This window comes from Argopecten irradians, chromosome 11 (assembly GCF_041381155.1).
Source record: "Argopecten irradians isolate NY chromosome 11, Ai_NY, whole genome shotgun sequence".
NCBI classification, from domain to species: domain Eukaryota; kingdom Metazoa; phylum Mollusca; class Bivalvia; order Pectinida; family Pectinidae; genus Argopecten; species Argopecten irradians.
This window is the reverse complement of record NC_091144.1, coordinates 18,423,877-18,448,364: the sequence shown is the minus strand read 5'-3', so window position 1 is coordinate 18,448,364 and position 24,488 is coordinate 18,423,877. Positions and strand designations below refer to the sequence as shown.

General features: G+C 41.4%; 3 protein-coding genes across 3 annotated transcripts; 1 reads left to right on the top strand and 2 right to left on the bottom strand.

Moving 5' to 3' along the window:
- Positions 1 to 6,591: 6,591 nt before the first annotated feature.
- On the top strand, positions 6,592 to 7,077 carry LOC138334449 (uncharacterized). The gene has a single exon (XM_069283111.1). The coding sequence runs from the start codon at positions 6,592 to 6,594 to the stop codon at positions 7,075 to 7,077; it is 486 nt and encodes a 161-aa protein (XP_069139212.1).
- A 7,281-nt stretch (positions 7,078 to 14,358) lies between these two features.
- LOC138334448 (uncharacterized) lies at positions 14,359 to 17,550 on the bottom strand. Its single transcript, XM_069283110.1, has one exon. The coding sequence runs from the start codon at positions 17,548 to 17,550 to the stop codon at positions 14,359 to 14,361; it is 3,192 nt and encodes a 1,063-aa protein (XP_069139211.1).
- Positions 17,551 to 18,054: 504 nt separating this feature from the next.
- Positions 18,055 to 20,178, bottom strand: LOC138334446 (uncharacterized). Its single transcript, XM_069283109.1, has one exon. It carries the CDS (start codon positions 20,176 to 20,178, stop codon positions 18,055 to 18,057), a length of 2,124 nt encoding a protein of 707 aa, XP_069139210.1.
- Between the last annotated feature and the right edge of the window lie 4,310 nt (positions 20,179 to 24,488).

Genomic DNA, 24,488 nt, shown 5'->3' with positions numbered 1-24,488 from the left:
TATTCAATGTATATAGTATACAAAACCTGAAGTCCTAAGGTCATATATAAATGCTGATCTTTTTACATGGGCTTGTTTGAATGGTATATTTCCAAATGATGTGAATTATGTTCTTAAATGTTACTGGTTTCACACTATTGGAGAGCGTTTGTGGGTTATAAAACTCTGTTTCACTCTATTTGAAAGATTTTGTGGGTTTTATAACTCTGTTTCGGAGTTTATGGAATTCGTTTCACACTATTTAAGAGTGCTGGACAGGCGAATTATATGACACTCTTGGGGTTTTGTATGTGAATTTTATGACATGCGCTGTTAACTGTTATGTTTGTTTGTGTGACACTGACTGTTTATTCATGTTAATTGTTGAACACTGTTTAAATTGCTTCTGTGAATTTTGTAATACTAAGAGTTTATATGAATAGTATGACATTGTTTTAATATTGGATGTTTGTATGAATTCAGTGACAGGGATTATGTGAATTGTATGAGAGTGTTTAAAATGTATAAAGATTATGTTTACATGAACTGATCTGTGACTGTACTAAGATCTAAGTGTTTCTGTCTATATAAATCGTATGGCATATTGTTTAACAGTTATTAGCCCACCGTTTTATTAGCCCACCATCATCAAATGGTGGGCTATTCAAATCACTTATCGTCCGTGGTCCGTCGTCCATCCTTCCTTCCGTCCTTCCTTCCGTCCGTCTGCCGTTAACAATTTTTGTTATCGATATTTCTCAGAAAGTACTAAATTGATCATTCTCAAATTTCATATGTATGTTCCTCTAGGGCCCTAGTTGTGCATATTGCGTTTTAATTGGGACTGATCAGTCAACAAGATGCATTGGCCACCAGGCAGCCATCTTGGATTTTGATAGTTAAAGGTTGTTATCACTATTTCTCAGAAAGTTATGAAGGGATCATTATCTAATTTCATATGTAGGTTTCCCTAGCGCCCTAGTTGTGCATATTGCGTTTTCAGTCCGATCGGTCAACAAGATGGTGGCCAGGCAGCCATTTTGGATTTTGATAGTTAAAGTTTGTTATCACTATTTCTCAGAAAGTACAGAATGGATCATTCTCAAATTTCATATGTAGATTTCCTTAGGACCCTAGTTGTGCATATTGTGTTTTGGGACCGATCGGTCAACAAGATGGCCGACAGGCTGCCATTTTGGATTTTGATAATTAATGTTTGTTATCGCTATTTCTCAGTAAATGCTGAAGAGATCTGTGTCAAATTTCATATCCAGGTTCCCCAAGGGCCCTAGTTTTGCATATTGCGATTTGAGACCGATGGATTAAAAAGATGGCTGCCAAGCAATCATCTTGGATTTTGATGGTTAAAGTATATATGTTATCGCTATTTCTCAGAAAGTACGAAGGGATCAGTCTCAAATTTCATATGTAGGTTCCCGTAGTTGTGAATATTGCGTTTTCGAACCGATCGATCAACAAGATGTCCGACAGGCAACCATCTTGGATTTTGATAGTTTAAGTTGTTTGTTACCGCTATTTCCCAGAGTCTGCCGAAAAGATCTGTCTCAAATTTCATATCTAGGTTCCCCGAGGGCGTTAGTTTTGCTCCCCCTTTCCATTGTCAGACATAGATAATTCTTTTGGCGGGTGCCAAGATCACTCTGGGATCTCTTGTGGTCTTGTGAGTCATTTGGCACAGTAAAATTGAATTCTATGACTGTATGTTTTTGTGAATTGTATAACATTGGTCAACAGTTTATGTGAATTGTATGACATTGTTACACGTTTACATGAATTGTATAACATTAACACACAGTTAATGTGAATTGTATAACATTAACACACAGTTAATGTGAATTGTATAACATTAACACACAGTTAATGTGAATTGTATAACATTATCACACAGTTATGTGAATTGTATAACATTAACACACAGTTAATGTGAATTGTATAACATTAACACACAGTTAATGTGAATTGTATAACATTAACACACAGTTAATGTGAATTGTATAACATTAACACACAGTTAATGTGAATTGTGTGTAACATTAACACACAGTTAATGTGAATTGTGTAACATTAACACACAGTTAATGTGAATGTGAATTGTATAACATTAACACACAGTTAATGTGAATTGTATAACATTAACACACAGTTAATGTGAATTGTGTAACATTAACACACAGTTAATGTGAATTGTATAACATTAACACACAGTTAATGTGAATTGTATAGCATTAACACACAGTTAATGTGAATTGTATAACATTAACACACAGTTTACATGAATTGTATAACATTAACACACAGTTAATGTGAATTGTATAACATTAACACACAGTTAATGTGAATTGTATAACATTAACACACAGTTAATGTGAATTGTGTAACATTAACACACAGTTAATGTGAATTGTATAACATTAACACACAGTTAATGTGAATTGTATAACATTAACACACAGTTAATGTGAATTGTATAACATTAACACACAGTTAATGTGAATTGTATAACATTAACACACAATTAATGTGAATTGTATAACATTAACACACAGTTTACATGAATTGTATAACATTAACACACAGTTAATGTGAATTGTATAACATTAACACACAGTTAATGTGAATTGTATAACATTAACACACAGTTAATGTGAATTGTGTAACATTAACACACAGTTAATGTGAATTGTATAACATTAACACACAGTTAATGTGAATTGTATAACATTAACACACAGTTAATGTGAATTGTATAACATTAACACACAGTTAATGTGAATTGTATAACATTAACACACAGTTAATGTGAATTGTATAACATTAACACACAGTTTACATGAATTGTATAACATTAACACACAGTTAATGTGAATTGTATAACATTAACACACAGTTAATGTGAATTGTTCAACAGGTTATGTTTGTTTGAATTGTATGACATTGTTCTATAGTTTGTGTTGAGCGTATTTTTATGTAAAATGTATAACATATTGTTCAACAGTTTGTGTGAGTTACGTTTTAGATTTATGTTTATTAGAATTGCTTTACTTTGTTTTAATCCAAAGAGTTTAATATGTTTATATTCATTGCATGATGTTTGAGAATTTCTGTTTGAAAAACTTATCACATACACCGCTTTGCCTCGAGTATAGATATTTAGTGTGTTTATATATATAAATAAAGTTTGTTTTTTTGGAAAATTTATTTTGGCATGAATTTATTGTGTTCGAGATGTTAGAATAAGCTTATTATAAGTTTAGTGTAAGTATTTATATTGGATGCAATTAATGGTATAAAGGGAAAAGTTATGCTGAGTACCTACTATTTATCTATTATGGCCTGGTTTAGAGGGCACTATTGCCTCATAGTATTGTCGAGGGATGGAATAGTGCCCGAGCCGAAGGCGAGGGCACTATCCCATCATGAGACAATACTATGAGGCAATAGTGCCCTCTCAACCAGGCCATAATGGGTTTAGTACATCACCCTGACATGAGACCGTTTTTCATGTCATCGTAATAGAAGCACGTCAAGCGATACCTCGCAACGCTATCTTCATTTCCACACCACGTTGTTACATTAAAAAGTACAACATATGAATTGTCTCAGAAATATGAGATTCTATAAAAACGGGATTCAGCTTCATGAAAATTAAAAGTAGATCAATATAGAACATTAGTGAACTGTTTTCTGTAGAAGAGCAACATTTGCTTCCATCCCCGCACACAACAGCCTGTCCGCCATCTTGTCGTCTTGGTCGAAGCGCAACGTTATAATGACGTCATGTAATGGTGACGTCACAATACATTCACGTTCAATTTCGCGCCACTTCAATAGTGCCCGCTTGCCCGGGCACTATTGCAAATAGTATCCATGTGTGTAGCCAATCAGAATCCAGTATTCTGTCACGTGATGTACTAAATATACATATGATTGTTACTGAGAAACGTTTTGTACTAGATCCTAAAACCTATCCTAACAGTGTCAATAAAAAGGTGTTAAATATGTACATTTGACATGGCTTTATCAACTTTTCACAATTCTATGCATGATAATATTAGACTATATTACGACTTTAATATAAGGAACAGGATTAAACTTGAAATTGTTTAAATGTTTAGAGATACATGTACTATCAATGAACCGATTTTGGATTATTTTTAGCTCACCTGGCCCGAAGGGCTTATGTCATGGCGCGGCGTCCGTCGTCCGTCCGTCCGTCCGTCCATCAACATTTCCTTTAAATCGCTACTAGTCATAGAGTTCTGCATGGATTGTAACCAAATTTGGCCACAAACATCCTTGGGGGAAGGGGAACAGAACTTGTATAAATTTTGGCTCTGACCTTCCGGGGGCAGGAGGGGCGGGGCCCAATAGGGGAAATAGAGGTAAATCCTTTAAATCGCTACTAGTCATAGAGTTCTACATGAATTGTAACCAAATTTGGCCACAAACATCCTTGGGGGAAGGGGAACAGAACTTGTATAAATTTTGACTCTGGTCCCCTGGGGGCAGGAGGGGCGGGGCCCAATATGGGAAATAGAGATAACTCCTTTAAATCGCTACTAGTCATAGAGTTCTGAATGGAATGTAACCAAATTTGGCCACAAACATCCTTTGGGGAAGGGGAACAGAACTTGTATAAATTTTGGCTCTGGTCCCCCGGGGGCAAGAGGGAGGGGCCCAATAGGGGAAATAGAGGTAAATCCTTTAAATCGCTACTAGTCATAGAGTTCTACATGAATTGTAACCAAATTTGGCCACAAACATCCTTGGGGGAAGGGGAACAGAACTTGTATAAATTTTGACTCTGGTCCCCTGGGGGCAGGAGGGGCGGGGCCCAATAGGGGAAATAGAGGTAAATCCTTTAAATCGCTACTAGTCATAGAGTTCTGAATGGAATGTAACCAAATTTGGCCACAAACATCCTTGGGGTAAGGGGAACAGAACTTGTATAAATTTTGGCTCTGGTCCCTCGGGGGCAGGAGGGGCGGGGCCCAATAGGGGAAATAGAGGTAAATCCTTTAAATCGCTACTAGTCATAGAGTTCTACATGAATTGTAACCAAATTTGGCCACAAACATCCTTGGGGGAAGGGGAACAGAACTTGTATAAATTTTGACTCTGGTCCCCTGGGGGCAGGAGGGGCGGGGCCCAATAGGGGAAATAGAGGTAAATCCTTTAAATCGCTACTAGTCATAGAGTTCTGAATGGAATGTAACCAAATTTGGCCACAAACATCCTTGGGGTAAGGGGAACAGAACTTGTATAAATTTTGGCTCTGGTCCCCCGGGGGCAGGAGGGGCGGGGCCCAATAGGGGAAATAGAGGTAAATCCTTTAAATCGCTACTAGTCATAGAGTTCTGAATGGAATGTAACTAAATTTGGCCACAAACATCCTTGGGGGAAGGGGAACAGAACTTGTATAAATTTTGGCTCTGATCCCCCGGGTCAGGAGGGGCGGGGCCCAATAGGGGAAATAGAGGTAAATCCTTTAAATCGCTACTTGTCGTAGAGTTCTGAATGGAATGTAACTAAATTTGGCCACAAACATCCTTGGGGGAAGGGGAACAGAACTTGTATAAATTTTGGCTCTGACCCCCCGGGGGCAGGAGGGGCGGGGCCGTATAGGGGTCTTAAAGGTAAATCCTTTAAATCGCTTCTCGTCATAGAGCTCTGAATGGAATGTAACAAAATTTGGCCACAAACATCCTTTGGGGAAGGGGAACAGAACTTGTTTAAATTTTGGCTCTGGTCCCCCGGGGGCAGGAGGGGCGGGGCCCAATAGGGGAAATAGAGGTAAATCCTTTATATCGCTACTTGTAATAGAGTTCTACATGAATTGTAACCAAATTCGGCCACAAACATCCTTGGGGGAAGGGGAACAGAACTTGTGTAAATTTTGACTCTGGTCCCCCGGGGGCAGGAGGGGCGGGGCCCAATAGGGGAAATAGAGGTAAATCCTTTAAATCGCTACTAGTCATAGAGTTCTGAATGGAATGTAACCAAATTTGGCCACAAGCATCCTTTGGGGAAGAGGAACAGAAATTGGCATTGGCTGACACTACGTTACGATCAGAGGGATTCAGAGGAGAACAAACAGAACGTAATTTGATTCAGTACTATCAAGAGTCGTTAGATGATAGCAGATGACTGTATCAAAAAGAATATAAATATACGCATTCAAGGGAAGAGACATCATCATAGATATCTCGACAGGAATTCGACTTTTGTCACGACCAATGAATCTATTCGTAACCTAATGGTAATTATATATTTCTTTCAAGATTGAATTATGTTGAGCGCCGATGAAAACGCAACACTTTTTAATTGATGTTTTTTAATTAAAATTCGTTCATATCAAACAAATTAATATTGTAAAATTTTGAGCACCTTACATATGTATAAAATAATGATTCGCATGATTGAACTTGCTCTCGGGCCGTGAAGCGGTCGATTGTTGAAAAAGTACCTATCTGCACGTATATTCGGTATCAATGCGCGCTTGGTCTACCCATTACACGTGTACAGTCCTTGTGGATAGGAAGACTGTTTTCCACATTCAGATTTTCAAAACGCCATTTAGTTTGGAAAACGATGCCACGACTTACGGATACCCAACGTCACGAAGTTAGGGGTACATGTACATGTATGTTGGCAGGCGGACTTCCGCGGCGTGAAATTGCGCGTAGAATGGGATGCTCGCCTTCTACTATTGTGAGACTTCATCAGCGGTACGTTCAAACGGGTTCTCTGAATGACAGACCGCGCCCTGGGAGGCAACGAGTGACGTCGGATCGACAGGAGCGTTACATCCGGGTCACCCATCTCCGTGACCGCTTCCAAACTGCCTCCCAAAGGGCCAGAAAATCGATAGGTATCAATGGAAGACGAATTTCTATTTCTACTGTCCGCCGACGTTTGCGTAGCGGCGCCGGTTGGAAAGCCTGTAGACCCTTCCGAGGGAACATGCTGACACAACGTCGACGTCAAAATCGCCTGACGTGGACCCGGAGGCTTCGACGTTGGCTCATGCGCCAATGGAGACGCGTACTATTCACGGATGAATCCCGCTTCCGTTAAGCAATATTTTTAGTGAACTTTTTTGATTTGACAGAGATGGAAGGATAACATATTTGTTATAACAGTCGGTCTATAATTCTAGATAAATTATCTCAATATGCGCAGATATATTGGTTAGTTAGCTGTAGACATGGAGTCAAGTTTTTTGAAAATTAGAATCAAGTTTATGTAAAGTGTTTAATGAGGTACCATGTTAATAGAAAAGGTACTTGTTAAGATAAATAAACAGACGTTAGAAAGCGAATATAAGTAAATGTAGATACTATTGCAAGAAAAGACGCATCATGTAGAATATATACTTTTCCCCCTTATTCGTATTCAAACATCGAAAGACCACTACTTTGTTTCCCTCAATTCTGTATGCTCCATTATTAAAGCAGCAATCTCTGTTTACTCAAAATGAATAATCAAGAATAAACAACGCAACAAGGACTTTTGGCAGATAACTGGCTCACCTTTTAAGGCGGCCGAAAATATTTATTTTGACTTAACCCAAATTATTTATCGAAAATAATTTTGAGTGTAGGTGCGGCCTAAAGAGCGCCATCACCACCATAAGATAACACCAACAATTACCACTTTGTTAATGATGATTACAAATGGCACATAAGTTTACATATTGAGCAAGGAAGGACAATAATGCAAAAAAGATACTTTAAAATTGGCACACATTCATATGGCTATCATTGGAACATAGTGTATTGGCACATAACATAATGAGCAAGGATGGACAATAATGCAAAAAAGATACTTTAAAGTTGGCACACATTCAAATGGCTCTCATTAGAACAACATAACATATTGAGCAACAGGGAAGTGGATTAGGGTGGGAAATTCCCTAATTTCTTGTCTTACAAAATGGCGTCTTAGAATTTTTTTCTGTCAGCGAAGAATGACATGCTCATGTCCGTTACGTATATGACGATCACGTGATATAAACTGACCAATCAAGCAACCAAAGCATAAAACCTAAAGCGGGAAATACGAATTGTGAAAAAAGTCGTCTATTGCATAGACTTTTTAAGAAAAAATTTCCCCTTATTTGTATACAAACATCGAAACCTTTGTATCCCTCAATTCTGTATGCTCTATTATTAAAGCCGAAAATATTTATTTTGACTTAAGGATGTATTCTTCTGTGGTTTCAGTCCCATTGAAGTCTCGTTTCGACATAGATCAAAAACGTTATGAGATTTTCAAATACGATTTATCAATATCTGTAGCATGTGGTCTAGTCTATAGCAAATTTTGTCAAAAAATTACATTTCTCTTTTTAGTAGATTTTTTTACACGGCGATTTTAAGAAATGGCCCATTTGGCAGCCATTTTGAAATTGTGTCTTTTTTGGCTTTGAGTAGAGCCACCGTTTTCCCATTTTTTACTTAAATTGTTTTTACTTAAATCGTTCCAAAACGAGGCCGCAGCAACAAACGGAAGCGTGCAACAAAATGTCGAGATGTCAGATGGAAGTGACAGTCTTGCCACGGCATGTTTAGTTAAAATACAACAACAACAAATCGAAGTGCGAGGGACTGTTTATGCATATCATATAATCTAAAACTCTTCATGTTACTTACATACGCTCGCTAACTTTGTACACCAAATATACATGTAGTTAGTCTGCGGCTATCTGTGCGCTGGCATATGCATATGTGTTGAAATTTAACTCACCACGTGCAATGCCGTTACACGAGTCCCAAAAGATCCCGGCAAGTTCCGCTTGAGATGTGGCTTCTGTTTCTTCTATTGCTACATGCCATCTCTGAATTTAAATCCCTATAGATCTATCCTAGGGTGCTACCGAATCCATTATAATTTCCTCCACTTTGTTGCCGATTCAGATTTTTTTTTTCATCTCACACACTTTTGTTCAGCCATTTTGTTTACTTTTAGTGCGTGACCTTAAATTGTTTTTACTTAAATCGTCATCGCGTGAGCATTTTTAGCTGTATCGAGTTAATTTTTGCTGTAAATCTTCACTGGGTTCATGATAATTAAAATATTGATGTGTGAAATGATACACTTTTGTCATTTTATTTCTACATTTAATGGTAATTTGAGCACTTTTATTTTTTAGTCAAAAATATTGAAAAATAACAAATACTTAAATGGGGCAAAAAAGTAAGCACACGGACCCTCCATTTTTCTGCCTGATTTAGAAAGGAATTATGGCGATCCCGTACCCATGCAAACCCGTACCCAAACCAACTCGTACCCAAAATTGGCTAACTCGTACCCAAGGTTGGCGAAGTCGTACCCAAGCATGGCGAAGTCGTACCCAGTAAATTTGGCGAACTCGTACCCATCATTTAAATACTGTTATAATTTGTGCAAACTACGTATATACATGTGTTGTGCTGTATGCGATTGAATATGCGTGCATACGCATGCGTAAGATATTACATGGTTAAAGGGAGACAACTTGGACAAGCAAGTATACCATCACGTCATTACCTTACTACACAATAAGGCTATTAAGTATGCAATCAGAATTTATTTTTAAAGATTTAAAATTAAATTGATAGATTTATGTATATATATACATATACACACATATATATATGATAGGAATTATATATCAAATAGTTTCATATGTATTCAAGATTATGACCTGATGGGATACTTATACAGTACAGGCCAGGTGGACGGGCTTCTTTCCACTCTATCCAGTGGACAGAATCCAGCTGTCCACTCAAATGTCCACCCAGTGGACAAGAGTGGACAGCTGTCCACTCCATACAGTGGACAAGAGTGGACAGCTGTCCACTCCATACAGTGCTACGTGACGGACCACAATATCCAGTGGACCATCATTATGACAGTACAGTGTTGTCCACTGGACATAGTGGACCACTAAATATCTTGTCTGTTAGGTAAATGTGTGTAACATAGAGTATTGTACTATAAACACCACAATCTCAGTTCTGATATCGGTAAAAAAATCTAACAATGCATTATTTTAATAGTGTCATGATACAACTGTCTTTTTCATGCAGCATTCCATCTATTTATTTTTACAACGTCAATGTATTAGTATCCATAGATAATTCTTTTAGTTCCAGCATAACGAAAATCGTTTTAAGTTAATGATTGTTTTTATACAAATATCGACTTATTTACAGGTGGATACGGTGAGTTATCAACCCGAGTAAGTGATATATCCCGAGGCCGTAGGGTTATATCATTTTCGAGGACGGGGACGAACTGCTTCTTTGCACACAACACATGCCATGATGATGAATGTGATAACGAGTGTGTGATGATTTAATTCATATTAAAAATGAAATGGTAAATTGGTGCTGCTTTTCCCATTGGTTAAATCCAATTAAAACAATTAAGACAAAAGAATCTTTTATTAGAAGTCGATGTGTTTATGTGGTGATTTTAGGTAGGTATTTATGTGTGGTGATTGTTTGCATTACACACACACAATTAGCGGTAAACTTGATTTTTAAAGTGCGGTGTGTTTGTTTGCGTTACAGGAAATGGCTTCGGTATGTTACAGGGGTGTATATACTACCCTAAAAACATGGACGGCAATGCTGCTTTAAATAGATACTTTGGATTCCTTTGATGATTCTAGACAATTGTTATCAACACACATTTTGATGTTGGTTGTTGACGCAAAATACAACTGAAAACACAAACGTATGATGCGATATTAATCAATTTTATTATGAAATAATAATAAAACACAACTTTTATTTATTAAAAAATATTATTTATTACATGTATAATAAATGAAAATGGTAGGTAAAAATCATGGGTACGAGTTCGCCAAATATTTTGGGTACGACTTCGCCAATTTTGGGTACGGGTTGGTGGGTACGAGTTGGAATGGGTACGGGTTAACCATACCCCTTTAGAAAGAACAACCCTTTCCCTATTGATATGCAAACTACTGACAAAAGTTTATGTGGTGATTGGTGAAAATGGATTTCACTAGGCTTTGTTAATTTGTAATTGTTATGTAAAATGCTAGAATAATTACGTCAGTTTACGTGTGTATACTAGACAGATTATACATTGTAAATATCATCAGTTACAAGCTAGACTTACGTCAGTGTACGTGTACACGTATACTGGACAGATTAAACATTGTAAATCTCATCGGTTATAATTATATGTAAACTAGATTAATATGATATGTAATAATAGTATTACCGTGTATTTGGAATTTCTAGATATTGTCTTCATCATGTGAGGATGGCTATCGTACGCGATTACGTTTGTTAAACATTCCCGCAAACTGTTGTCAGTTTGTATATTTACTTGATGACGTCATACTTCCGGTTGTTATCGGGAGCTATTTTTAGTATTATAAGTTGCTAAGGATCGTGCTTTTGTAAATAGTAGTTATTTTGGAAATGGTAAATTATTACATAGGAATATGTAAAGTTAAATCTTTATATTGCATTTGTTGTTGTTGTTGCTATTGTGGCACGTGAATTCTACTATAAAAAGCAGCTGTAACGGTTTTCGAGGTTCAGAACAGCAGACAGCGTAAGGGAGGCAACTCGTATAGAAAGGTAACTTAAGGCATTTTTTCATAAGTACTTAGTTACAATTTTATTAGTATATTTCGAGTTGCCGATTAGTTAATAAGCTTTAAGCATTTGTTAGAATTTATTAGATATTTATTTAGGTTTAGTTTAGCTAGGATAAATGTGTGAAATACGTAAGGTATAAGCACATATGATAGTTTTCGGATAGGTTAGGAATACAAAATTATTAGATAGGATAATCGTGGAGTACGTAATGTACAAGCGAAATGATAGGTATATATAGTAGTTCAGTGTGGAGTACGTAATGTACAAGCACATTTTAGGGATTCTTTAGACAGTAGGTTAGTTAGTTTATTATAGGATAAGCTGTGTAGCGATTTGTTAGATTTTTCATAGTGGTACGTTTTATAAGTATCAATTAGAATATAACTATATATATCATTAATAGCTGTTCTGTTCCGTACTATGGTGTGTATGGTGTGAGCTGAGGATATTTTGTATGTTTATATTATTGTCTATATTGTTTGACATTTGATATGTGTAATAAACCAAATCAATTTTACAAAGTTGTCGATCTTTCCATCCACCTCGCAAAAATACAAAAGTAAAAATACAACAATTGGTGGCAGCGGAAACTTATTTTTAATATTTATTATATATTGGTAACGTCTCAAATTGAGGTTGGTGGAAGAATTGATAATATTTTGATTTGGTGTTAGATTTTAGTATTTAAAATGCATTTAAGGAATAGACAGTTACGTACGCCCGATTTTCCAAGCATGTCTAACGCTGGTGTTCGGGATATAGATGTAGATCAGGGGTCTCCTTCTGATATAGATAATTCATATATACGTTCTTCAGGTACATGTGAATTGGGGGAGGTACGTCAAACTAGTGTTGGCGGGGATCATGTAGATGTAATAAATGAGTCTGTACAAAGACAGTATGATAGTCAGATTCATGGTAATTGTCCGTGTCATGCAGTTTCTATGGAGTGTCGTAGCAATCCCAACTACCACACTCAGAACTATAATGATTCATACGCATACGAGAGATTTGACAGCTCTCATTCCCAGTCCCTCCCTTACCCATTCAACGATGCTCGAAAAAACGCAACCTGGAGTTTCAACTCCAACACCCATCCTGAGCCTAATTACGCATCGAATTACGCATTCGAGGGTTGTAATAACTCTCAGACCAATCCGTATCACTATCAAAATCGGAATGTGTCTAATTACCAGAGGTGGAGCCACGGAGAACCAGAATCTCCAGCACTGCAGTTTTCACACCGACCCGTCAACGCACCAATGCAGCGACAGGACTGTTATGGAGCAGATATCGTCAGAGAGAGTCACCATGCCCCATACCAGTACAGTCAACAAGTACAGAATCCAGTCCTACCAGATCATATAAGACAAGGGCCCTCCGTGTCGTCGTCGGCCAGGTCAACTGAAGAACCAAGAACCAGGTTACCAGTCTATAATGGCAGAGGAGATTGGAGCTCATTCATCGTACCATTCCAGATGGTATCCGAGAGATTTGGCTGGGATGTTTGCAGACAAAGCGAAGAAATGCTGCTCTGTCTACGGGACGATGCTTTGGCATATGCTACGAAATTGCCATACCACGTCCGGGCAAATCTAAACCTATTATGTATGCAGATGGAGAAGAGGTTTGGAGACAATGTCCTACCGGAAACCCACAGAAGAAACCTCCAAAATCTACGAATGTCTGGGGAGGAGAACTATCAGCGATATTCCTCCAGAGTTGCTGAAATGGTACGGAAAGCCTATCCAGGTATCAACGAAATCCTGTTTAACAACTTATGTGTAGAACATATGTTGAGTGGAATTGCTGACCAGAGCATTGCCTATGACGTTCTCACAAAGCGACCACAGACAATAGACGAGGCTGTTAATTTGTTGAGCTGGCATTATTCATACAAGAAGGGGATGAAACAGAAGGGAAACACCATACGAAAAATTTCATTTGAAGAGGATGCCTGTTACAGAGAAGAGGAGTCTGAGAATGATATCAGAAAAGTAAATCAGCACAGATTTGTAACAGAAGAGAGACTGAATCAATTCGGGAGAGATTTATCTGACAGAATCACAAAGACAATAATCGACAGTCAGAAACAAACTCTACCGAGGAACAGGCCTCACACCCCAAACAAACTTCATCGAGGCAAACCATATAGTGGACAAGCCAGGTGTTATGGATGTCAAGAAGAGGGACATTTCAGAAATAACTGTCCATATGAACGACACGACCAGACTGCTGCTAATAAACAAAACAGACCATTACCACGTTGGGCACAACTAAACAGAAAACAGCAAGGTGGAAAGAAAGATGAAGTAAAGAATAACACAGACCAGAAATTTTTAAACTAGATGGGACTGTGTCAGTCGGTCATGACACAGTCCATTCTAATCCACTGGATAAAAAACACAAGGCTGAAATTACCAAGAGTAGTAAAATGGTAGCTGTTGATGTGGATCTTCAGGTCGAGGACGGTGATGATATCAACATTGCAAGCTTATTTGAAGAACAGAAGGCGGTTGTAAAAGAAGCTCCAGCTGATATAGGGCAATTGTCGGGACAGCAGAGGATGGACAAGGAAATCCAAAGGGAACTAGTTAGTACATTACCTAAATACAGCTGTGATGGTATGCTGCAGCACCGCCGACGTCCTCAGCCGAGGCCATCCCTCATTGCGTGTTTCGACCCCTTACTCGGTACACTCTCAGGATGGGGGGTCCACAGTGATGATCAGTCACTGCGCGTCGGTGGTGGGTGTCCAGCTACTGGTGTCCTTCTTCATCCACACCCAGCATGAAGATCGTTCTGCTGCCCTAGCCATCCTCTGCACTGCTGTCCTTCTGGTCCTGCCCGACAACCCTAATGCAGATAGCATTCTCCACACAGACTGTGCGGGGAAGCCTCTACATCCAACCTCAACAGGGTAGTTCCATGTATGCCAGCCCTGCTCCCTGCATTCCGTCAGCAGTGCCTCGTACTTCGCCCTCTTCCTTTCATGTGCTTCACTGCACCTTTCCTCCCATGGGACTGTTAGTTCGATAATGATGACTTTCTTTGTTCCTGGTGACCATAGAACCATATCCGGTCTGAGGTTGGTGGGAACAATATCCGGAAAAGTTAATCTCTGATTGAGATCTACCTCTAGCCTCCAGTCTCCTGCCTGGCCGATAATTCCGGATGACCTCTCAGATCTGGATGTCCTTGTTTCACCTTCCCTCACAAACCTAATCTGTGTATGCTTAGACCTTGGTTGACTTGACCTGCCGCTCTTCCGTTCTTTCTCCAAAACATCAGCCAGCTCCCTAAGGACTTGGTTGTGGCGCCACGTATATCTCCCCTGTGATAAGGCCACCTGACAGGAGGTGAGTATGTGCTGGAGAGTTCCTCTCTGTCCACACAGAGGGCAGTCTGGTGTTTCCACAAGGTCCCATCTATGGAGATTTGCTGGTGTTGGTAGCACATCATACACAGATCGGAGGAGAAAATACAGTTGGAACTGCGGGTACTTCCAGATTTCTGTCCAGGATAGAACACGTGGTTCTGTGTCCCACCTTGTCCAGGCCCCCTGAACACCTAGTTCCACTGCTTTGGTCTGTCTTCTTTCTTCTTCCCGACTTCTTATCTCCTTCTGTACCAATGATCGCCTCTCTGTGACATCAGCTTTCTTCCAGAGAGTGTGTTTTGATGTCCCTAGGCCCTGCCTTCCTACTGCAGTTGTTCCCACAATATCTTTGTGTCGCAACCGGCTCTCCGCTTCATCGACTGCCTTGGATGCTGACCATTTTCTGCCAGTGCGTACTTCTACACCTGCTAGCCGCACCTTGTCATCCTTCGACTCTTTTAAGGTCATGATGAGTCTTGCCTTACCTGTCTTGAATTCTTCAACTAATGAAGAGAGAGGAAGTTGGAGTTTTGCCGTTCTGCTGTATAAACCTACTGCAGTAAAGCTTGGAGGGACTCCCAACCACCTCCTTAGGTGCCGATTGATAATTCGCTCCATCTTCTCCACCGTTGAAGTTGATATCTCATATAGCATGAGGGGCCAGGCTAGGCGTGGCAAGAGACCGTGCTGGTACATCCAGGCTTTGAACTTCCCTGGGAGACCTGTTTTGTCTATACGTCTCATCCCTTCTTGGACCTGTTGTTCTATTCTCCTGATGTTGCCTTTGTCCCCTAGTGATTCATCAAACCATTTTCCTAGGCATTTGATGGGGTTTCCGATTATTGTTGGTATCTCCTCCCCTTGGATCTTTAGTTGGAATTGCCTGGTTATTCTTCCCTTCTTTATAATAAGAGATCTTGACTTCCTTGGCTTGAAGGTCATTCTTGCCCAAGTTGCTGTTTCCTCTAGGGCCGTCAGTATCCATCTTGCCTGAACATGGGTATCTGTAGTGATGGTCAGATCATCCATAAAGCCTCTGTTTGGCGGCTGCCTGATGTTACTGGATGTCTTTGGGCCTCTTGTCTCCCTTTCTCCTGCTCGGATGATCATGTTCATACCCATTACAAAGAGGATAACCGAGATGGTACACCCTGTTACAATGCCCTTCTGCAGTTCCTGCCACGATGTTGTAAATGTCTTGGTTGTAAAGCGCAGATGTATTCCGCTGAAGTAGCTTTTAATCAGTCTTCTGAAGTGCTCTGGGATATGGTAGTGTTCCAAGGCCTCCTGTATAAGCATATGAGGGATGGTTCCATATGCGTTTGCTAGATCCAACCATATCACAGTGAGGTCTTTCTTGTTGACCTTGGCTTCCCGGATTAGTTGCGTTATAATGCTGGTATGTTCTACGCACCCTGAGAATCCAGGAATTCCTCCCTTCTGTACCGATGCATCAATATACTGGTTCTCTGTCATGTATGTTGTCAGCCTCCTTGCTAGAACCGAGAAGAATATCTTCCCTTCTACATTTAGTAATGAGATGGTACGGAACTGATTGATGCCCTCTGAGTTGTCTTCCTTTGGTACGAAGCAGCCCTCAGCCTTTTGCCAGCAAGAAGGTATTTTTCCCTTCCTCCAAATGACTTTGAGTAACTTCCATAGATGCCTCAAAATCTTCTGACAGTTCTTGTAGACCTTGTACGGGATTCCATTGGGCCCGGGTGCTGATCCAGATCTGGCTTTCTTGACAATTTCTTGGACCTCCTTCCATGATGGTTCCTTGCCGTCCAATGGTATCCCTGGTTCTGGCACTGCCTCTATCCTTTCACATGGGCCTAGTTGTCTCCCCTGCTGTTCATCTCCATGTGTCTCTGATAGATGTCTCTCTACCTCCTCTCTAGAACTCTTCAGCAACCCTGACTTAGACCCTTCCAGTGTTGATTTGGTTAGTCTATACGGGTTTGCTATAAACTTAGCCCTCTTTTTCCCCCTCTCCTTCCTGGCTTTCCGTATTCTCTCCGCTCTTTGGAGGCTGTTTCTCTTCTCTCTCAGAATAGCCCTTAACTCACTCATCCCAATCTTCTCCTCCTCGTTTGCTGTCTTAAATTGTTTGGTGATAGTCCTGATTTCCGTTCGAAGGCTTAGTATCTCTTTTTGGCGCCTGTTGGGTGTTACATGTTCATCCTTCCTGCTACCACCTTGCTTTGTTCCAAAGCGCTCAAGTCCCACTGCGTACACTAATGTTGACAGTGATGTTATCTTCCTGTGTACATCGCCTACCAATGTCCTCTGTAAGATCTTATCAAGGTCATTATCAAATGCTTCCCACCGTTTATCTTCTGAAGATGGCCACTGTACTGCCTCCTTCCTGGTGTTTTCATCTTCTTCCTGGTAAGCATGAATTGGGTTCTGACTACCAGTCTCCGCCTCAACATAGTCCTGATCCACTTCAGTGGGTAGGAGGTCCTCAGCACTGTGGTGTTCTTCCTGGCTGAAGTTCTCCTCCGTCTCATCAGTGTTAACTGTGCGTTCCTCTTTCCGCATCACAGGTCTACATTTGGTTTTCGCTTGGTGAATCTTTAACCCCTTCAGGTTCTTACACACTTTCCCACAGTGACACTTTGTTTCTGCCGTTGTTCCTGTCAATGTCCGTTGTACAAGCCGAGTCGTTGCCGTTGTATCCACGTTGCTGGGTCTTTCATCCTCCCCCCCTCTCGGAAGACCCTGGGGGTGTTGTTCTTCATTCTGTGTTGTAGCTTGCTGTGGTGTTCCCTCACAGGAACTGTGTGTCGGGCTGCCAACCCTTCACACCCAAAAATTCCAGTCTTCCCTGGACGCCATCTGTCTTTCCAAATGTCACCAAACTGTTCTTGGTTGTCAGCTAGTCTTTCCTAGCCGCCACTGGTTGCCCAGATAAAATTACCTAAATACAGCTGTGATGGTATGCTGCAGCACCGCCGACGTCCTCAGCCGAGGCCATCCCTCATTGCGTGTTTCGACCCCTTACTCGGTACACTCTCAGGATGGGGGGTCCACAGTGATGATCAGTCACTGCGCGTCGGTGGTGGGTGTCCAGCTACTGGTGTCCTTCTTCATCCACACCCAGCATGAAGATCGTTCTGCTGCCCTAGCCATCCTCTGCACTGCTGTCCTTCTGGTCCTGCCCGACAACCCTAATGCAGATAGCATTCTCCACACAGACTGTGCGGGGAAGCCTCTACATCCAACCTCAACAGGGTAGTTCCATGTATGCCAGCCCTGCTCCCTGCATTCCGTCAGCAGTGCCTCGTACTTCGCCCTCTTCCTTTCATGTGCTTCACTGCACCTTTCCTCCCATGGGACTGTTAGTTCGATAATGATGACTTTCTTTGTTCCTGGTGACCATAGAACCATATCCGGTCTGAGGTTGGTGGGAACAATATCCGGAAAAGTTAATCTCTGATTGAGATCTACCTCTAGCCTCCAGTCTCCTGCCTGGCCGATAATTCCGGATGACCTCTCAGATCTGGATGTCCTTGTTTCACCTTCCCTCACAAACCTAATCTGTGTATGCTTAGACCTTGGTTGACTTGACCTGCCGCTCTTCCGTTCTTTCTCCAAAACATCAGCCAGCTCCCTAAGGACTTGGTTGTGGCGCCACGTATATCTCCCCTGTGATAAGGCCACCTGACAGGAGGTGAGTATGTGCTGGAGAGTTCCTCTCTGTCCACACAGAGGGCAGTCTGGTGTTTCCACAAGGTCCCATCTATGGAGATTTGCTGGTGTCGGTAGCACATCATACACAGATCGGAGGAGAAAATACAGTTGGAACTGCGGGTACTTCCAGATTTCTGTCCAGGATAGAACACGTGGTTCTGTGTCCCACCTTGTCCAGGCCCCCTGAACACCTAGTTCCACTGCTTTGGTCTGTCTTCTTTCTTCTTCCCGACTTCTTATCTCCTTCTGTACCAATGATCGCCTCTCTGTGACATCAGCTTTCTTCCAGAGAGTGTGTTTTGATGTCCCTAGGCCCTGCCTTCCTACTGCGGTTGTTCCCACAATATCTTTGTGTCGCAACCGGCTCTCCGCTTCATCGACTGCCTTGGATGCTGACCATTTTCTGCCAGTGCGTACTTCTACACCTGCTAGCCGCACCTTGTCATCCTTCGACTCTTTTAAGGTCATGATGAGTCTTGCCTTACCTGTCTTGAATTCTTCAACTAATGAAGAGAGAGGAAGTTGGAGTTTTGCCGTTCTGCTGTATAAACCTACTGCAGTAAAGCTTGGAGGGACTCCCAACCACCTCCTTAGGTGCCGATTGATAATTCGCTCCATCTTCTCCACCGTTGAAGTTGATATCTCATATAGCATGAGGGGCCAGGCTAGGCGTGGCAAGAGACCGTGCTGGTACATCCAGGCTTTGAACTTCCCTGGGAGACCTGTTTTGTCTATACGTCTCATCCCTTCTTGGACCTGTTGTTCTATTCTCCTGATGTTGCCTTTGTCCCCTAGTGATTCATCAAACCATTTTCCTAGGCATTTGATGGGGTTTCCGATTATTGTTGGTATCTCCTCCCCTTGGATCTTTAGTTGGAATTGCCTGGTTATTCTTCCCTTCTTTATAATAAGAGATCTTGACTTCCTTGGCTTGAAGGTCATTCTTGCCCAAGTTGCTGTTTCCTCTAGGGCCGTCAGTATCCATCTTGCCTGAACATGGGTATCTGTAGTGATGGTCAGATCATCCATAAAGCCTCTGTTTGGCGGCTGCCTGATGTTACTGGATGTCTTTGGGCCTCTTGTCTCCCTTTCTCCTGCTCGGATGATCATGTTCATACCCATTACAAAGAGGATAACCGAGATGGTACACCCTGTTACAATGCCCTTCTGCAGTTCCTGCCACGATGTTGTAAATGTCTTGGTTGTAAAGCGCAGATGTATTCCGCTGAAGTAGCTTTTAATCAGTCTTCTGAAGTGCTCTGGGATATGGTAGTGTTCCAAGGCCTCCTGTATAAGCATATGAGGGATGGTTCCATATGCGTTTGCTAGATCCAACCATATCACAGTGAGGTCTTTCTTGTTGACCTTGGCTTCCCGGATTAGTTGCGTTATAATGCTGGTATGTTCTACGCACCCTGAGAATCCAGGAATTCCTCCCTTCTGTACCGATGCATCAATATACTGGTTCTCTGTCATGTATGTTGTCAGCCTCCTTGCTAGAACCGAGAAGAATATCTTCCCTTCTACATTTAGTAATGAGATGGTACGGAACTGATTGATGCCCTCTGAGTTGTCTTCCTTTGGTACGAAGCAGCCCTCAGCCTTTTGCCAGCAAGAAGGTATTTTCCCTTCCTCCAAATGACTTTGAGTAACTTCCATAGATGCCTCAAAATCTTCTGACAGTTCTTGTAGACCTTGTACGGGATTCCATTGGGCCCGGGTGCTGATCCAGATCTGGCTTTCTTGACAATTTCTTGGACCTCCTTCCATGATGGTTCCTTGCCGTCCAATGGTATCCCTGGTTCTGGCACTGCCTCTATCCTTTCACATGGGCCTAGTTGTCTCCCCTGCTGTTCATCTCCATGTGTCTCTGATAGATGTCTCTCTACCTCCTCTCTAGAACTCTTCAGCAACCCTGACTTAGACCCTTCCAGTGTTGATTTGGTTAGTCTATACGGGTTTGCTATAAACTTAGCCCTCTTTTTCCCCCTCTCCTTCCTGGCTTTCCGTATTCTCTCCGCTCTTTGGAGGCTGTTTCTCTTCTCTCTCAGAATAGCCCTTAACTCACTCATCCCAATCTTCTCCTCCTCGTTTGCTGTCTTAAATTGTTTGGTGATAGTCCTGATTTCCGTTCGAAGGCTTAGTATCTCTTTTTGGCGCCTGTTGGGTGTTACATGTTCATCCTTCCTGCTACCACCTTGCTTTGTTCCAAAGCGCTCAAGTCCCACTGCGTACACTAATGTTGACAGTGATGTTATCTTCCTGTGTACATCGCCTACCAATGTCCTCTGTAAGATCTTATCAAGGTCATTATCAAATGCTTCCCACCGTTTATCTTCTGAAGATGGCCACTGTACTGCCTCCTTCCTGGTGTTTTCATCTTCTTCCTGGTAAGCATGAATTGGGTTCTGACTACCAGTCTCCGCCTCAACATAGTCCTGATCCACTTCAGTGGGTAGGAGGTCCTCAGCACTGTGGTGTTCTTCCTGGCTGAAGTTCTCCTCCGTCTCATCAGTGTACAAAGGAACTGGTGTTGGATAGGGTCCGGGCTGTGACAATAAAGGCGCCTATTTCAGTGGAGGGAATGGCAGTTAAAGCAGTTATAGATACTGGAGCCGAGGTGACTGTTATAAGTGAGCAGATGTTTAATGAAATCCCAGAAGACCGTAGGCCAACCTTACAAGAATCATGTTATGGATTAGTTGTAGCAGAGGCCGGAAAGAAGATGACCACACATGGTACAGCAAAATTAAAGTTACAGATTGGATCTGAAGATTTTGCATGGGATGTTTACGTGGCGCCGATACGGGATGATTTATTGTTAGGATGTGATATTATAGACAATAAGGATATCACTGTTAATACTAGAAGAGGAATCGAGATTGGCGGCCAATGGATAGATTGCGAAGTATCTAGAGCTCAAGAACACGTGGCGAGGCTGGTAGTTAATGAAAAGGTCACCATACCTTCCATGTCTGAGGTCATTATAGCCGGGAGAAGTGAACATCCGGAGGTAATTGATACAAGATATTCTTCAATAGAACCTGTAGTTGAAGATGGGCGAAACATTATAATTGCAAGGTCATTGGTGGATCCATTCCGGAAGACTATACCTGTAAGATTGGTGAACACAGAAAAGTTTCCAGTCAAACTCAGGAGGAACTACATCCTAGGGGAGCTACATCCGGTTCTCAGCGTTGAACAAGTATTGGATAAGGCAGGAGACCCATGGGATTACGCTTGCCAAGCGGCATTAAATATTGGTCGGATAAAGTCCGAGGATACCAGCATCAACATAGATATATCAACAGGAACAATGGATTCTGAGAAGATTCCAGAGGTACCAATTACATGGAAAGTTGCCAGAACTGAACTGACATCGGAGAAACTGACCGATTTCCCCGAGGTTCCAGATCATCTGACTGAGCTATTCCAGAGAAGTTGTGAAAATTGTACAGACCAGATCCATCGAAAACGCTTAGCGGAAGTCCTGTGCAAAAATCAAGAGAGTTTTGCAAGGAATAAACTTGAGCTTGGCACATGTTCTGTTATCAAACATACTGTAGATACTGGCACTGCGGCACCAATACGACAACCGTTGCGACGGACACCTCAAGGTTTTGAAGATGAAGAGGAGAAATACCTGAAAGATCAACTTGATATCGGGATCATAAAACCATCATCATCTGCATGGGCCAGCCCAGTAGTTCTTGTACGGAAGAAAGATGGGACAGTTCGCTGGTGCTGTGATTATAGAAAGGTTAACGACTGCACAATCAAAGACGCCTATCCATTACCCCGTATTGACACTTGTTTGGATTGTTTGTCATGCGCCTCCATATTTTCTACAATGGATTTACAAAGCGGATATTGGCAAATTGCACTGGAGGAGAAAGATCAAGCGAAGACTGCGTTCATCATGAAGTATGGCTTATTTGAATATAAAAAAATGCCTTTTTGTTTGTGCTCTGCTCCGAGTACTTTCCAACGTTGTATGGAATTTATATTCCGCGGCATGCAATGGAAGACCATTTTAATCTACCTAGATGATATTATATTGTACAGTACCGGTATGGAGGAACATCTGGACAAGCTAGATGAAGTATTGGGAAAGCTGAAATCTGCTGGTTTAAAACTGAAGCCGTCCAAGTGTGAATTCCTCAAGTCAGAAGTATTATATCTAGGCCATGTCGTGGGAGCGGAAGGTATAAAACCCAACCCGAAGATCATCGATTCCGTAAAGAACTGGAAACGTCCAAAAGGAGTAAAAGATGTACAGCAGTTCTTGGGTTTATGTAACTATTACAGAAGATTCATACACCACTTCAGTGAGATAGCGTCATGTCTTACAGAGCTGACCAAGAAACATACAGTATTTAAGTGGACAGACGAATGTGAAACCAGTTTCCAACAGCTTAAGGATCTCCTTTGTAAAACACCAATCCTTGCGTACCCAAATCCGAAACAAACATACATATTGGATACAGATGCATCCAACGTTGGAATCGGAGCTGTGCTGTCTCAGGTACAAGAAGGGGGAATAGAACGAGTCATCTCATACGGATCTAAGAAACTAGACCGACATCAACAACGTTACAGCGTGACGAGGAGAGAATTATTGGCTGTCATTACCTTTGCCAATCAATATAAACATTACCTGTTGGGAAAACGTTTTATACTCAGGACGGACCATAGCTCACTTCGTTGGCTGTTCCAGTTCAAAGACCCACAAGGGCAACTTGCTAGATGGCTAGAATCGATAGCACAGTTCGATTTTGAAATCCAACATAGAGAAGGGAAGAAGCATCAAAATGCTGACGCCTTATCGAGGAATGATACCACCGACTTGTGTTCTCATCATAAGGAGGGGACCTTTGACAAAACTTGCGACATCTGCAAACAACTTCAGGAAGAATGGAACGAGTTTAAAGAAAACATAGATGATGTAGTACCTCTTGCGACAATGAAAATTGTTCCAGATACTGGTAACCCGACAACGTCGACAAACGTCAACAGATTTTCGGATATCAGATCCATTTCAACTGAAGATCAGAACACCACAAGCAACTGGCTTTTACAGTATACAAATAAAGAATTATCAAATTTCCAGAGGGAAGATACAGATCTACATATATTACACGAGTGGATGGAAAAAAGGGACATTGCCCAGCAGAGACTCTGTAGCACGGTACAGTCCGGCAATAAGGAAATTCTGGTTGAATTGGAAAAACATCGTCAGGACAAATGGTGTCTTATACCAAAACTGGATATCAGCAGCACCTGAAAAAGAAGATAGTAAACAATTACTCATCCCTAAGATACTAAGGCAGGAAATCTTGCTTCAATGCCATGATTCGCGCCGTTTGCTGGACACCCCGGTATTCACAAAACTACAGAAAATATCAGACAATGTTATTATTGGTACAAAATGGGGGAGGACATAGAAAACCACGTAAAACAATGTACTAGTTGTACAAGGTGGAAATCTGCAACACCGAAACCGAAGATTGCCTTGACAGACTACAGAGTCGGGAATCCAATGGATCGAGTCGGCATAGACATTATTGGGCCTCTGCCGACATCAAGAAAACACAACAGATATATACTTGTGATCGGGGATCATTTTACTAGATGGATGGAGGCATATCCTATTCCAAATCAACAAGCGGAGAAGGTTGCAGAGAAACTTGTACACGAATTTATTTCACGTTTCGGGACACCTTTAGAAATTCATACGGATCAGGGAACGAACTTTGAAAGTGACCTTTTCCAGGAAGTCTGTCGTC